The 16,734-nt window shown below is 46.8% G+C and overlaps 1 protein-coding gene across 1 annotated transcript in view; it reads left to right on the top strand.

Moving 5' to 3' along the window:
* The window catches only part of PARP1 (poly(ADP-ribose) polymerase 1), a 468,102-nt gene that overhangs the window by 150,157 nt on the left and 301,211 nt on the right, over nucleotides 1-16,734 (top strand). The window contains exon 8 of the mRNA XM_078647552.1: nucleotides 3,062-3,212. Coding sequence (XP_078503678.1) covers nucleotides 3,062-3,212 — 151 coding nt within the window. The remainder of the gene's footprint in view (nucleotides 1-3,061; nucleotides 3,213-16,734) is intronic.

The raw sequence follows: 16,734 nt of genomic DNA, 5'->3' as shown, positions 1-16,734 counted from the left end.
AAAAATAGTCACATATAATCAAGCTGACATCACAAACTGTCTGGACCCTACTACACAACCAAGGGAAGTCATAAAGAGCTTCCTGGTAATCTCAAAAAGTATTCAAAAAGAACTAACCAGGACGCATAAACAAAAGCTTCACTCAAAAAAAGGTTGGTTTAATACAGCATGTACAAAAGCATCCACACGCTTAAAGGAAGCCTTAAACAGTGACTACAGGACAGAGTAGAAATCAGTAGACTCAGAAAGGAGTACACGGTTGCCCTAAACAACAGGAAAAAAGAAATAAAAACTGAACTATGGTTACGTCTTATCCAAAGTTCGGAACTAAAAGACAGCACCACGTTCTGGCAGGTAGTTCGCTCCCCATTTTTAACAGACAAAGACAATTCTCCTTCTATTGACGTCGCCATAACTGAACAAGAATGGGTCAGACACTTCACAAAAGTCTTTTCTAAAGACCTGACAGAAGACACAGATCAACCTGAACCTTTGTCACACACCATCTATCCAATAAATCTTCAGCTTTCTCACGAAGAGGTTCAAAAAGCCTTAAAATTCTCAAAAACAGCCAAAGCCCCTGGCCCGGACGGCGTTCCCGTTGATATTTTTAAACACCTCCCAGATTTATGGACTCCCTTATTAACCAACGTCCTGAACGCCACTACTGAAGTGGGCCTTTTAGATTCTTGGAGAACATCGACGTTGGTACCAATATTCAAAAAAGGAGATCGAAACAGTCCATCATGTTATAGGCCGATCTCCCTCCTGGACTCGCTAGGAAAAATGGCAGGACGAATACTCCTTGAGCGACTCCAGGACTGGGCCACCGACCACAGTATTATTTCAGACCTACAATACGGTTTCCGGGAGGGGCTAGGAACAGTCGATCAGGCCCTAAATCTGTCCCTATTGGCGGGCAAATACGTGGAAGCTAAAGGCTCTTTTCTTCATATGGTATACGTAGATCTCTCCGCAGCGTTTGATTGCGTGGCACACAACGTTGTGGAGTATCATTTTGAAGATGGGAGTTCCCACTCCAATAGCGGACTTTCTTCGAGAATTGTACACAGGCACTACAGGAAGGGTAAGATTCGGGGTGAGAGGTGAGCTCACGGACACTTTCAGGGTGGAAAAGGGGGTCAGGCAGGGGTGTGTACTGGCCCCCTTTTTATTCACCCTTTACACTAATGGCTTGGAGGCTGCTATGCTTCAAGGCAGTAAAGACCTTCCTTTGATAGCTCGTCGGCAGATACCAGCTCTCCTATATGCCGACGATGCTGTTATTCTAGCAAGAACACCAAATGAATTACAGCTGGCCCTGAATAGATACTGCACCTTCATGGCAAGCCTGAATCTGAAACTAAACGTAAAAAAAACTTATACAATGCACGTGGGGGAGAAAAGAAACACAAAAAACAGGAAACTGCTTGTACAGGGCGAACAACTGGATAGGACTACAACCTATCCCTATTTAGGGATCATCATTGATGAAAAATGTAAATGGAACCCAGCTATCAACGCAAGGAAACTTTCATTTCTTCGAGAGACATCTTCGTTAAAAACCTTCTCACAAAGACTGGGGCAGCAACCACTCAAAGAATTGCTGCAAATATATAACTCAAAATGCATAAGTACGGCAACATATGGGGCGGGGATATGGGGCTTCGTAAATGTGGATTCAATACAAAAAATTGAGAACTCCTTTCTGAGATACCTGTTGGCGGTACCAAAAAGTTGCTCCACTTATGTCTGCCACACAGAGCTGGGCATTGACTATATAACAGATACCATAAAATTGCAACCAATAATGTTGTAGCGCAGAATATGGGTCACTGAGCAGTGCAAACTGACTAGGGCGATTATCCAAGACATCTTAACGCTGGATCATTGTAAGAAAATCAAATGGGTGTCCTATGTTAAAGCGTTATTAACAGATCTAGGCTACAGGAAGTATTTTGACCATCCGTTACTGATAAAAGAAATCTCAAAAAAGAACTTAAAAAGAGAGTGCCTTGCACACCTGCGTCAATTACGATTACTATCCGAGATCCATAAACCATCTGTCCAACACTCTTTACTAGTGCAGACTGTGTCTATTGCTGAACCCTATTTGAACTTCAAACTAACACAGTATGAAAAAATGCTGCTCACTCGCTTCAGACTTGATTTGTTTCATTTACTGGTTGCATTTCCAAAGCAAAATGTCTGGACATCTACATTTTCTATGTGCCCTTGTGATCTACTGTCCCCTCAAACAACGATACATACAATGTTATTCTGTAAGTTTTTTATTGAACCCCGCAAACGCTGGATACTGCCCATCTTGAAATTCTGGGGCCTTCGACAGTGCCGCCCTGCATATCTGGCACTCCAGTATCTTGAAAACGAAAATTATGCCAAAGCGATAGTACTTTTTCTCAAATTCTGTATACGTCATCGTACAAACCTTTGAGTACGAACTACACTGCGGATTTGCACAAATGAAAGAATCTTAGAAAACAGGAAAACTGTATGTTATTATAAGATCGAAAAACGTATACAAATTGAGATGCTCCTGCTCTTCTTAATCGTTCCTTTAACAAATGTATTTTTAACGCTTTTTAAATTTTTATAATTCTTGTAATTTGCTTATTGTGAACTTTTATGGTGTTTTTCTTAAAACTACCGAATAAAGTTATTATTGTATTGTATTGTATTGACTTGATTGTTCACAAAAAACACAATATGTCTGTCTCAGCAGTTCATGCTAGTCGCCCGGCACCAGCCGAGCAGCAGACCCACCAATGCAAGCTACTGGCTCCCATTTCGAGATATAACTGATGTTGGTTCGGGGTGTATGATAAGTTAAGGGTTGATGGTGGCTGACCCCTACTAACTTTTTTCTAATTTGACTATATGCTATTTTACAAAGGTTTGTCCTAGGATTCTGCATATGCACAGAGATATTCCACTTTTTTTTATTTTAGAGCGAGCCTTATGAAGAACACCAATTACTATAATTGTATAGTTTATCCTGTATGTTCTGTGGCACTGACTTAATAATTCCTTTGTTCTTTAGGAATTCCAGGAAGTCCCCTACCTGAAGAAGTTTAAGTTCAAGAGACAGGACCGCCTCTTCCCACTTACACCTGCCACACCTGCGAGTGCATCCGTGGTGGTGACCACTGCTGCCCCTCTGCTAAAGGAAGAACCTGTGACCATGCCTGCAGGTATGCTGGAGTTCATTCACAGGTGTATAAAGAAATTTTAGGAGTGGAGTTTGATGCCTCGGCTACTATGGCTACTTGGAATTTGGGGGAGCTGTTAAGCCACTTGGAGTCACTGAATTGAAGTCCTAACAAGTTTGTCAGTAATTCGAACAAGCAATGGCAAACCCAGTAGGTGTAGTCTTGTGGCAGCCTGTGCAGACCTTTTAGCTTTGCCATTGCTTTTTACCTATGCTGGTCAGCACAATGAAGTGTGTGTGTGTACATGCATCATGATGCTGTGGTGGCCATGTCTGATGATATGTGCCTGTGTAACCATCACATACGGCATGACGCTGCCACCCTTTTCTTCATTTTTTATTTACATGTTCCAACATGACAACACCCCCAGAGAACCTGCTAGTCCTTTAGTGTGCTTACTGACTGGCACTGACCAGCCTGCCACCACAGACTGGTTTCAGACCCCAAGGAGGTGAGCTCACATTCTCGGAGGCCAGAAACGATGCCTGCTCTGGAGGAAGGTGTTCATAAATGTAAAAATGCATTGTGGAAGCACATTTTGTGAAAGGAGGAATCTGGGAGAAGAAAAGGCTGACACTGGAATTGCAAAGGAGGAGCGTGTGGGGTAAGAAGTCTACATGGAGTAGAATGGGAGAGTGGGGAGGTAATGGAGGAGCTTGAGGCTGGAGGGGTGTTAAAACATTCAAATCAAAAGAAAACTGTGCAAGGAGAGGTCAAGCAACGGATGAAGTGGGGTGGAATGGGGAGTGCGGCACAGAACACGTTGGGGCTTGGTATTTGAGGGGAATTGTGTAATTGGGAATTGGATTGTGGAGGGAGGGGGACTCGCACCGGTTCTTTGTAGCACCAGGACCGCTAGCCGCCATTTTTCCACTTCGGCGCGGTCTAGTGGCTGGATGACGGCCCTTTCAAAACGGGACGCGGCGCTAGCGCGCAGCGGGCACGCCACTGGCGCGCTAAATGCAAGCCCGTCTGCGCCCGTCAGCATCCCGGAACGGTCCGGGGCCAGCCATGCTGCCAGTTCTGTCCCAGTGCCGCCCAAGGTAATTACCTATGATAAGTACCTTTTGTTAGCGCTTGACAAGGGTGGGGCTTGTAGACCCCACACATTTATTCCAGGGAATAATGGCTTGGAGAGATGTAAAGATTGTACCTGGTCAGGCTGGCCCCCTCTGAGAGAGTATAACGTTAAAAGGGTTACAACTTCCCCGGCTAGGGGACATGAGATCTCAGATAAATTTTGGAAGGCTGCTCTATTGAATGTCCGTTCCATGAAAAACATGAATTTGAAATCTTCGACCTTCTTACTGACTCATCCCCAGACCTGTTATTTCTTACAGAAACCTGGTTAACGGAGGATTCTAATCCTACTATTGCCAATGCTATTCCTCAAGGCTACCAGATTCTGAGGAAAGATCGCCCGGTGGGGAGAGGCGGTGGAATAGCTATTGTATATAGGAGCTACTTCACTTGTACTCCGCTAGCGAATGTGGAGATAGAGGGGGCGGAAAGTCTGGGTTTTATATTCACTCTCTCGGCTCAGCAATCCATTGCAGGAGTAGTAATTTATCGCCCTCCTGGTCCGGCTAAGAACTTCCTGGACTCTATCAGCCACTCTATCTCTCCCATTGCAGCTAAATATAGCAATTGTATGGTTCTGGGAGATTTTAATATCCATTTGGATAAATCCTCGGCGCCCGACTCTCTAAGACTGTCTGAATCCCTGGATATTCTTAATTTAAACCCGTTTGTTTGTGGACCTACGCATGAGAAAGGCCACGTATTTGATCAGGTTTTCTCTTTTATCCAGATCTATATGGATGCCCCTTGGCCTTAACCTGGTCCGACCATGATTTGATTAATTTAAAAATTTGCAGAGACACTGCTAGATCCCAACCCCTCGTGAGAGCCAAGGTGAATCACTGCTCGGGACCATTCCACCTGATAACATCTGAGGCCATTCAGCATGTGATGCAGCAGAAGCCAATTCCCTTAAGTGGCGTTCTGGAACAGGATGTGAAGACTTTGGAGGTTTGGCTGCAGCAGCAAGCCACTGAACTAGCCCCCTCCTGTGCAAGGCCTGTTAAATCCACGCGAGATTCTGCTCCCTGGTTTTCTGAGGCCTTAAGGGAGAATAAAAGAGCCTGCAAACTCCTTGAAAGAGAGTGGCGGAAGAATTATAATTCCTCAGACAAATTGACTTACAAATTGGCACGGAGGAATTATCACAAGAGTATACGTGAGGGAAAAAAACTCTTTTTGTCCACAAAAATAGACATGGTGGCTAATAAGAGTAAAACCCTCTTTAATGTGGTAAAGAGTTTCACCTCCCCTGCCTCTACAAGCCAACCGTTTGTTCCCACTAGTAGTTGGACGGAACGTATGGCCCTCTTTTTTTATGAAACAATTAAATTGATCCAGGATTCTTTTGAAGCCCAATCACTGGAACGAGAGGGTACTGACAGGGTTCCCTCCAGCTGCATGTCCCAGCCCCAGTGCCTCTCTAAGGGAGTTCCCAGAGATTACTTTAGAGCAGTCTCTGGGGTTTATGAAAACTTTGAAATCTGGCTCGCCCACATATCCCTGCCCAGCCAATATACTGTCCTCAATAGCGGATGTGATCAACCCGTGGGTGAATCCTATCTTGAACACCTCTCTACGGGAGGGGCTGATGCCACAGGGGTGGAAACATGCTAAGATCCTTCCGCTACTGAAGAAACCTTTAGCGGACCCTGAGGCAGCATGCAACTATAGACCCAGCTCGCTTTTGCCTTTCTTTTCAAAGGTTCTGGAAAAATGTGTTAATAAAGTCCTAACTAACCACGTGGAGACCAATGATTTGCTACACCCTAGCCAGTCTGGCTTCAGAGCCAATTTCAGTACCGAAACGGCCCTACTGGAAGTTGCAGAAACGGTTAAAGCTACCCTGGATAGAAGAGGGAGAGCTGTTTTGGTGCTGTTGGATTTGTCCGCAGCTTTTGACACCGTGCCTCACCGGAGATTACTGGAAAGACTCAGGGATAGCAGTATTGGAGGCACGGTGTTGAGTTTGTTTGCATCTTTTCTTGCCAATCGCTCTAAAACTATCTGGTCGCCTCCTTTTACGGCGGAAATCCCCCTCTTGAATGTAGGGGTGCCTCAGGGCTCTGTTTTGAGCCCTACACTTTTTAATTTGTACATGGCCCCCCTGCCCCCTCCTGCTGATAAATCTGGTGGCAAAATAGTGTCATACGCTGATGACACTCAGCTGTTTCTCTGCGAGAAGGGAATCGAGTTTAATGGCAATTTGATCAACACTGTGACGGCCGTTTCCTCAGTGAAAAATCTGGGAGCCCACTCTTTCTTTGAAGGACCAAATACACTCAGTTGCCGGGGTATGCTTCAGGTTGTTGAAAATGCTGCGAAACTTCCTGCCATTGCTTTCGATCCCTTACAAGAAGACATTGGTTCAGGCACTGATAATGTCCAGATTGGACTATGTTAACTCCCTGTATCTCGGTCTTCCTGAATATCTTCTGAGCCGACTTCAAGTGATTCAGAACTCGGCAGCCAGAGCCGTATTTTGAACAGGCTCTAGAGCACATACGACCCAGCTCTTGTCTTCTCTTCATTGGCTTCCAGTACGGAAAAGAATTCTGTTTAAAGCCTTGGTCCTGGTTTTTAAGGCTTTCCATAAGATCGGAGCCCCGTATCTTAGAGATAGATTTCAGCCTCCTCTCCCTCAGCACACCTTGAGATCTTCATCCCAACTCCTGATCATCACTCCTAGGGTGCTTCGTGCCCGGATAGGGGGCAGATGTTTTCATGCAACTGCCTCACGACTATGGAATAGCCTTCCGTTTCTGATCAGACAGAGTCCGGATCTTCTTTCCTTTCTGAAAAGTTTTAAGACATGGGTCTTTCAGCTGTGAGTTCCTAGCAGTGGATCAGTTGTGTTTTATTGACGAGACGTCTGGATGTTTCAGCGCCCGGACACTCCTGGGAGTAGCCGCGCGCTTTATTAATAAACGTTAACATAACATAACACTAGCACCACATGAGAGAGTGAGACAACCCATGTACTCCCATGAAGATCTGAAGGAAAAAGGTAGTTCCCTTAATGTGAGCAGGGAAAAAAATACTGTAGGAGCTGGACATCTTTGTTTGATGCCTCCTCACTTTTCCCCCATTTGCTGTTTTTTTCGACTAACCGTGCACTGAAGCCTGCCAAACCATCCCAGTGCCAGTGTTCTTACCCTAAACAAACCCCTGTTCAACTATAACCCAGTTGGCAAGGACTTTAGCACCCTTGTAAGACTGGTGAAAAGTATCTATAATACACCTGGTATGGGTCCTAAAGAGTGTCCCTATGGGCTGCAGCATATATTATGCCACCCAAAGAGACCCCCACAAAAAAGACATGCATTCTGCCACTGCAGGATGCGTGAAAGGACACTAGCACTTTTGAAGACATGGCATTGCACATTCCCTATATGTAACGCCCACACACTGCACATATTATATGTAAGTCACCCCGTACAGCAGGCCTCAAGAGCCCTGAGGCAGGATGCATTATGATACACGTGAAAACATATCTGCATGAGCAGATATGCCCCTGTGATGCCCAGTTCCATTACTAGAGCATTGCAAGTGATCAGACAGCCAAGTTTAAGGTATGTCCTGGGCACTGGTCATTACGAGTTACCCAATTACATAAAGGCTGTACTAAAAACTATGGTGCTTGGTATCAAACACCTCATCTCAATCAATCTATACTGATGCCAATATCAGATTTATTATGACACGTACCCAAAGGGCACCTTAGGGGTGCCCCCAGAAAACCTGCTAGTCCTTAAGTGTGCTTGCTGACTGGTATTGTCCAGCCTGCCACCACAGACAGGTTTCGAAGCCCCTGGAGGTGAGCCCGCACTCTGAGGCCAGAAACGATGCCTTCTCTGGAGGAAGGTGTTCATACCTCCTTCAGCTAGATGGCTAGTAAATTAGCATGTCAAGGCGAGAGGCGTTAAGGCCTCTGCCGCCTTTGATATGCTACCCTGGCTTCCCCCAGTCCTGGGGAACTCCACCCCCTGCTCAGGGGCCCATTTGGCACCAGAGCAGACGGGAAAATGAGCTAGTCAGAACGCGTGTCACCCTTGCATGCTGGGCAAACCCTTAAGGTGGACAGCCTGAAGTGGACATTCGAGTATGGGTTTCACCGTCTTCTTTTTGGTGCAACTAGGAATTCTGGGTCATGAATATGCCTACTCTCCACAGGAAGTGGTCATATGGGGGGGGTGTAGTTACCCCAGGAGTAAGTAGCCCAGTGGGTATTACCCTACCCACCCCTAAATTTAATATTTAGGGGTCCCCCTGACATCTGGAACTTAGATTTGACTTTGTGAGAATTGAAGAGGCCAGAAGACGTGCAGTCACCATGAGAATTGAGGACTGACCACTAACCTGGCCCAAAACCCTACCTAACTGCTGGAACCTCTATTATCATACAATAGCCTCACTATACCTGCTGGAACCTCAACAATTGCAAAGATCTGGCTCATCGAAAATCTGGTCACCCTCTCCAATTCTTGGAGGACTGCCCAACACTTTGACAACCAGTTGGCATCTCCCTTGGGGAGGAGGATCCATTCCCCTGCAGCTGCAGGCACCTACCAGCATCTGCCCGATCCACCGTATTGCTGGCTCTCGGCCCACTGAGGGAGCAGCACTAAAGAAAGAGGTCTTAGTTGCTCTAGGAGGTCAGATCAGTCTCCCTGCCAAGATTGGACATTCCAGGTCCTCCAGAAACCACTAATCTCCAATACCCAGGGTTCTTAAGCGTTTTCAGTAACCAAGGCTTGTTGCATATCCAGTCTGGACACCGACCTACTGACAAGTGACTTCAGGACCCATGAGGGCTTCATCAAAAGTGGCCCTGCTGCCCCGTTTTCTTCCTCTCTCCAGGTCACCCAAGAATTGAGAGCCTCTAACTCCTGTGACCTGCCGAACAAAACCCCTCTGCGCTCTAGCCCCCCAGCCCGGGTCCCCTGAAACCAAATGTGTACCTGACCCTTGCGGGCCGAGCCCCACTGTGGGTTCTGCCGGACTTGTCCCCAAGTCCCCACTTGCAGCCTTTTTCCTGCAGGTACCTCTTCTATTTACTTTAGCGTGTAGCGTTCAAGGCTACCATTGCGATCAGCCCCTGTGCCCCCTGACACCCCAGGGCAGGTGAACCCGAACTGCTGGTTGTTCTTTGTCTCTAGGTACTCTAAGTCCTGCAAGGCTCCCCTAAAATTATAAATATATATATATATATATATATACCGCCTTTGAGGCTCAGGCCTAGTCAAGTATTTTTGTCTACTGTAAAAATTCATAACTTTGAAAGTACCTACCTGATATCGATGATCTCAGCGTCTCAAATTATATAAAAATCTGTTATTTTTCTAAATTGATCTCAGATTTTCTTCTTGAGTGTGTATCTCATTTATTGACTGTGTGTACAACCAATGCTTAACACTACCCTCTGATAAGTCTAAGGTGCTTGACCACACTACCACAAATAAAGCACTTGGTATTATACATTTAAGCCCCATAAACTTATAAGGTTCGTCGGTACTTTTTGAATGGTGTGCCCTTATATTGGCACTACCACATAAAAAGCCAGCTTCCTACAGATACAAGTTATCCAGTCAAAAGAATAGTGATGTAACTATACCCCAGGGGAGGGACAACACAAGAAGAACAAATATAGCAATTTAATAGGAAGCGAGCAAATGAGTGACAAGAAAGCCAACCAATGTTAAGCAATGGCCTGTCCCAAATACCACAACGTATTGGTCTTGCTATGATGGGTCTTTTCTCTGACAGTAGGCCAGACCTAAAAAATTTCCTTTATTGCTGTCTGATCAACCTAAAATTGCTAATGCAGTCCCTTGTCAGTCATTGTACAATGTGTTATTTCGTCATCCCAATTTAGCATTTTAAAATTGCAGAGTGCTGATTTGTGCTTGAGAAAAGTGGTAATTTCTGTATTTTTGCTACACAATTGGACTACTCAGTTGGTATACAGGCCACTAATTTGCTCAGAATTGTGGTGATCATTATTACCATCAGGCACTGTGGGTACTGTGAATGGGTATATAGCGGCCTCGTTGGCTTTCCTTTGCCTCCCGACAAAGCATCTCTTTTAAAGTCTCCTATTGTGTTGAGGTTCTTTAAAGGTTTGACCAACATGTTTCCTCCCACTCTTATTTATTATGCTCCAGTAGGACTTGACCCTTTTAATGCGGTCTCCATTTGAGCCAGTACAAAGTAATTCCTTACATCTCTTGACGTATACGAACGTTTATCTTGTTGCCAGTTCAACAGGCAGTCATGTCCGTGAGTTGCATTGAGTGTCAGGCTTCCTTTCCATGCAAGTCAGCACAGTGACTGCATCCTGCTTCCAGACCCCGGAGCTGCCAAGATGCATTTTCAAGTGGCGTCCCAGTCCCACCAGAAAAAAAACACATTCACTCATGACCTGAAAATTGGACTATGGGAACATCTTCTACGGCAAGATAATCAAGCAACTAACCAAACGGCTAAAAAACAAAGACCTGGAGACTAGGTCTTCTTGTATATCACTCCTAAAGCATGGAACGTACACCCTCTTCGCATAAAATCCTCCTCCTCCCCAGTTCTTGAATTCCGAAAGAAACTGAAGATCTGGTTTTTCGATTAACTTGCAAATGCCCGGCTCTCTTGGCAAATTAGGTCTTGCACCTGCTCTGCACTAGTAGATCCCATGAGTAATAGTAGACTCTATAAATTAACATAACATTACATTTCATGCAAGTCCCCAAAGTGGTCTCATACCCAGGGTGCTGATTATCAATTGTGTTTGTGGGAGCATGAGCGTTCATATCTTCTCATGCATGGCGAGAAAAACGTGTGCTCCATCAAGCTTTGTAGTGTTTTAGTTGTTAGTTTTGTTTGTCCATCAAATATGGAAGATGTCTTGTTCTGAGACACTTCTCTACTATACTCTTACTAGGGGACGCCTTTCTGGAATGTTAAATGTGGAGAAGGGGCTGCTATGGGTGATTCGACGAGGATCCGCTCTGTTTCTTTTACCTTGTGGGCTCAGTCGAATAACGTTTGCATACTACTAATAGTCACATCATGTACATCATAGGTGGTCAAATGGTTTTGTGGGGGGATGGGGAGAGTCCTCTTACAATCTTCTAAGTAATGGGCACTCTAGAATAGTTTTTTTTCAGAGACACAATATGGTTTCTGTCCAGAGGTCGGCGCGGTGGAGCAATCCTTAAATCTTCTATTGCTATTTGGAAAATACACTAGCTAGAGGTGGGGCCCTCCACATAGCATTTATGGACCTCTCAAACGCGTTTGATCTGGTTGATCGAGGCCAATTATGGCCCATGATGAGTGGCACAGGGATTGACCCAGCCCTGGTAAATGTTTCAACACATTTGCACAGTGTGACTACAGCAAAGGTCCATTTTTTTCTAGATGGGGATTGCACTGCACCCTGTATTTCCACCAAGGGTGTGTCAAGGCTGCATCCTAGCCCCATTTTTATTTATTTTCTACATAAATGCACTGGAATCTGCACTGATAGGTAAAGACCTCCCAAAAGTTGGCAACCGTTCAGTACCGGTATTACTATACGCCGATGACACGGTTTATGGTTTGCAGTTACTTCTTGATACTTTTAAAAATTTTATGGGTGCTCTCACCCTCAAAATAAGCCACAGAAAACCTATGTTATGACGATTGGCCCCAAAAAGACTTGTTCACGTTCTTTTAACATAGACGGAGTATCAATTACAAAAGTTCATAAGCTTCAACTAACTCAGTGTTACTTTTTTGGAAAAATCGTCTTGGGAAGAGGTACTAGATCAAAGAGCTTGTAAGTTCGCTGGGGTAATCAATGGAATTTGTAGGTTCTCAAAGAAGTTATGATAGAAACGCCTTAAGGAACTTCTTAATTTGTATAAATCCAAATGTCTCCCCTAGGGATATTATGGGGCCGAAGTTTTTGACTTCACCATTTCCAATAAACTGCCAAAAATTGGGAATAAGTTCTTGTGTAGCCTTTTAATGATTACCCCAGTATTGGAACTTTCATAGATTCCCATGCTTTGTATCATTCCCCGTCGTCGGAATGGGAGTCTCTGTAACAAAAATACCATAGCTGTAGGTACAAAAGACCAAGGAAAAAGGCCTAGGCCTCATTCCCTTTTGTAGCATATCACCCTCTTTGTGTAAAAGAGACCAAACTTAGGCCTCAGCCAATCAGAAGTGCCTCACCCCTTAGAACCTTCCTGAAGGAACCTCAGTGCCTCAGATTTTCTACTGCACGTTGTGCTTAGGGAGTCTCCTTTGAGCTCTGCTCAACTTCTACTCTTCAAAGGATTTACTTCAGGAATTTTTCTTCAGAATCTTTCAGATTCACTTCAGGATTGTTAGCTGCCTTCCAGGATGTCAGAAATGGAGAAGAAAAAAGCCCTTTTCAGGTCGAGGACTATCGGTTCTGCCGTAAGGCAGAAACCGGAAGTCGGAGATTTAATGATTCTTAGAGTGCTGCATTTATCCCTCCCTCTTTTTGCTCGTTCTCCATTGGCTGGCTTCCTAAATGGAGGCCAGCCATTGGAGGAGAGAACTGTCTCTCAGAATAGGCTCCGTCTTTTTCGGATTTGGGGGCGTGTTCCTTGCTGTTCTTTCGACTTTTTTTCCACGCCTGTTTTGAACAGCAAGAACACGCCCCCCAAATCCGAAAAAATCTCGGAGCTTTTTTCGGCCATTTTGCAGCTCGCTTCCCGACATCGGACGTCTCACGAGGTCCGCTTTTCGTGTCCCGCCCTCCTCCCGCTAAGTGCCCCCACAACCCGAGCAGAGCACACACGGACAACAGACGAGCCCGCTTTTGGCCCCCTGCATCGTTGAAGGAGGCTGCCGGAATACTTAAAAAAACACCTTGCAGTACCTCCCTTTGTCCCAAGAGGGCCGGGCCGGAGCAGTACATCTACATTGTTATTTAACCAACCCGAAGTTATACCACAGTGTTGATAATGTCAGCTGGGAACTGAGACGTTTTTAAAACAAGATCTATTTCGGCAAACGCTGCCAGTTACTACACCTAGTGTGTTATTTCTACCCTTCTCTTTAAAGCCGCCCTCTCCTACAAACCCTCGGGAACCAATTAGCGAACAGAGCTGCCCTGGGAACTGGGGCTGGAAACGAGCAAATACAGTAAGGCTGGCGAAACCGACCTTCTTTTTCTCATGCCTATTTCTGAGGAGTAGTGTTGACACAGTGAAGGTTGCTCCTTGCATCTCTCTGAGAAGGGGCATGCTGCTTGATTGAGGCGAGGGCAGTCCTTGGATGAAAAGTACAGAGCCCAGTCCTGTATGGTAAGGTGTTCTGCAGGACACACTGCAGTAACAAGTGGAGACTGCTACTGGCTGGCGGCCGAGTGCATTTCTTCTCGAGGTTTAGCAACGTAACACTGCTATGAACATCTAACTTCAGAGAGGAATGTCCGTGCACTTCTCACTGTGGACGTACGTGGACGTTGCTAAATCTGTTCTTCACAGACAGAACGGGCTCAGGAACGCGAGGCAGCGTGTCGTTAATCTGGACCTCAGATCTCTGCAGGATTTCACAAAGAAAGGATGAGCAGCACAGACTATCACCCTGTTCATGTTTGAAATGTGTGGAAGATTTGGAAGCCCAAAGCGCCCATCATCATATGCTTTCAATGCCTGGGTTACTCGAAGTCCACTAGAGAGGCAGGCCATCTTACAGGCCAGGAACTCCCACTATGCCACAGGTGAAGGTGACAGATTAGCTGGCATGGCTTAGTCAGTGTTACAGTCCTATCGAGGTTTTGGTTTCTTTCTTGCCGAAAAGAGGTAGTTTGTCAACATGCCTTCTAATTACATTTTGAGAGGGAGAGCGTACTCGCAGATTGGTTCCTTTAAACTGTTATAGGTACTACATGTTATATAAAAAAGCTCTACACATGTTGGTTCAATGTAAGTAAGTTTGTTGCAGCCATAGGGGCACCTGCAGCTACTCTCCAGGTGGACCTCCAAATGCCTGGGTTCAACAAGCAATCTCAAATTTAGAACATAGAACTTTACATCGAGCAAAAGTCATAATACCACCCTAGTCCAACGCAAACACACACCCAGGTCACACAAAACAACCACACACCCTTGAACAAAATGTAAGTTTAACATTAAGGCTAAATCAACGTATATCTTTGACATAGAGGTTAAAAACAAGAATTGAGCCGTCAGTGCACGCTTCCACCAGGCACACACACCTCCAGCCGGCACTGCACGCTTCCACCAAGCACACACACCACCAGCTATCAGTGCACAATTTTTGGAGAGTGAGTGTAGAGTGTGTGCAGGTGCAAAGTGAGTGCAGAGTTAGTGCAGGTACAGAGTGAGTGCGAGTGCAGAATGACTGCAGAGTGAGTGTGACTGCAGAGTGACTGCAGCGTGAGTGTGACTGCAGAGTGACTGAAGAGTGAGTGTGACTGGAGAGTGACTGAAGAGTGAGTGTGACTGCAGAGTGAATGCAGAGTGACTGCAGAGTGAGTGTGACTGCAGAGTAACTAACTGCAGAGTGACAGTGACTGCAGTGTGTGAGTGTGCAAGGTAAACAGTGTGTGAGTATGCAGGGTGAACAGTGTGTAAGTGTGCAGGGTGCACAATGTGTGAGTGTGCAGGATGAACAGTGTGTGACTATGCCGGGTGAACAGTGTGAATGTGCAGGGTGAGCAGTGTATGTGTGTAGGGGCACTGTTTGAGTGTGCAGGAGACAAACACTCAAACTAAGTCCACCACACACATACATAGGACCACACACATAAAACCACACACCACACACACATGCACCACACACTCACCCCCACAGACTCACCACCACACACTCACCACTACACACACAACCACACACACAACCACACACCACCAGCCGTCAGTGCACGCTTTTACCAGGCACAAACACGACCATGCATCAGTGCAGGCTTCCACCACGCGCACACACACACACCAGCCGTCAGTGCACTCTTTCACTAGGCACACTCGCCACCAGCTGTCAGTGCACCCTTTCACCAAGCACACACATTACCAACCATCTCTGTACGCTTGACAGGCACACACACTACCAGCCGTCAGTGCACGCTTCCACCAGGCACACACACCTCAAGCCGGCACTGCACGCTTCTACCAAGCACACACACCACCAGCCATCAGTGCACAATTTCTACAGGCACACACACCACCAACCATCAATGCACGCATCAATTGTTAACGCATCCACAATTAACTATTGTAGCAATCGCACTATGCTGCACTTTACTTTTAAACATATTCATCTAAAGCGCATCATGCCACCGTTCTGTGTGTGTGTGTGGCTCTGTGTGGATAGTTTTTTTTGTAGGTGGCTCTATGTGTGGGTGGCTCTGTGTGAGGGTGGCTCTGTGTAGGGGTGTAGCTATTGGCATTGTAAATGACAATGCCATTTATTTAACGATTAATCTATTGGCAATGTAAATATCTGAAAGAAACAGGTTAGTATTAGATTCCTTACCTTAGAATATCCCCAGGCGTCAGTCTGGATCCGGAAACTTTTGCGTCGCAGTACCCCTGTGCGTCGGTAGGCGTCGTCTGCAGGCGTCCCCTGCGGCTCCGCGTCCGTCGTCGGCGTCGTGCGCCGTGATGACGTCGCTGGAGTATATAGACGCCGCCTCCGCGCGCTGACGTCAGTTCTTCTTTTTTCCGCGCCAGTTAGCGCAGATCCGAGAAGTGCAGTACTCCGGTCTTTTGACCAAACTTTTTTTTGTGAATCTTGCTTCTTATTTCGGTGCCGGTAGGATGCCCAGTTTTAAGAACTGTGACGGCTGTGACCACACGATGTCGGTCACGGATCATCACCGACTCTGCCTCCGGTGTCTAGGCCCCGACCACGCCGTGGACGACTGCGTCGATTGCCGGGCCCTGACGAGTAAGGCTAGGCGGGAGCGGTCCCGCAAGCTACTCGAACTGCGGGTGTCGGCCCCACGTCAAGAGCGGTCCCGGTCCGGCCGGAGGTCGAGGGAGCGGTCGCGGAGCCATCGCGAACGCTCCGGAAGTCGTCACCATTCCTCTGGTTCCTCAGGTAGGAAACACAAGAAGTCGGGGCGTCGTCATCGTACCCCCGACTCCCACCGACGCTCGCGCGATGCGGCCGGGGGTTCGGGTGACCCCACCCCCGCGGCTCCGCGTGAGTCGCCGGCGCGGCCTGCTCCATACCCTCCGGTCCCTGGGCACGGCGCGTCGCGTGAGGAGATAGAGGAGTTCCTCATGGCCATGAGGGCACTGTCTCCTCCGACGGGGCCTACGGCGCCTTCGGGCCCTACGGCGCCTTCGGGCCCTGTGCTCCCGTCCGGGGGCCCTAGCGGTCCGGGTGTCCCTGCCCCGACGCCGTCGGGTGCTCCGGCTCCGACGCCGCTGGCGGCTCCGAC

Source organism: Lissotriton helveticus, chromosome 6 (assembly GCF_964261635.1).
Source record: "Lissotriton helveticus chromosome 6, aLisHel1.1, whole genome shotgun sequence".
Classification (NCBI taxonomy): domain Eukaryota; kingdom Metazoa; phylum Chordata; class Amphibia; order Caudata; family Salamandridae; genus Lissotriton; species Lissotriton helveticus.
Note: the sequence above shows the minus strand (reverse complement) of the source record. Positions and strands in the feature narration are given on the sequence as shown.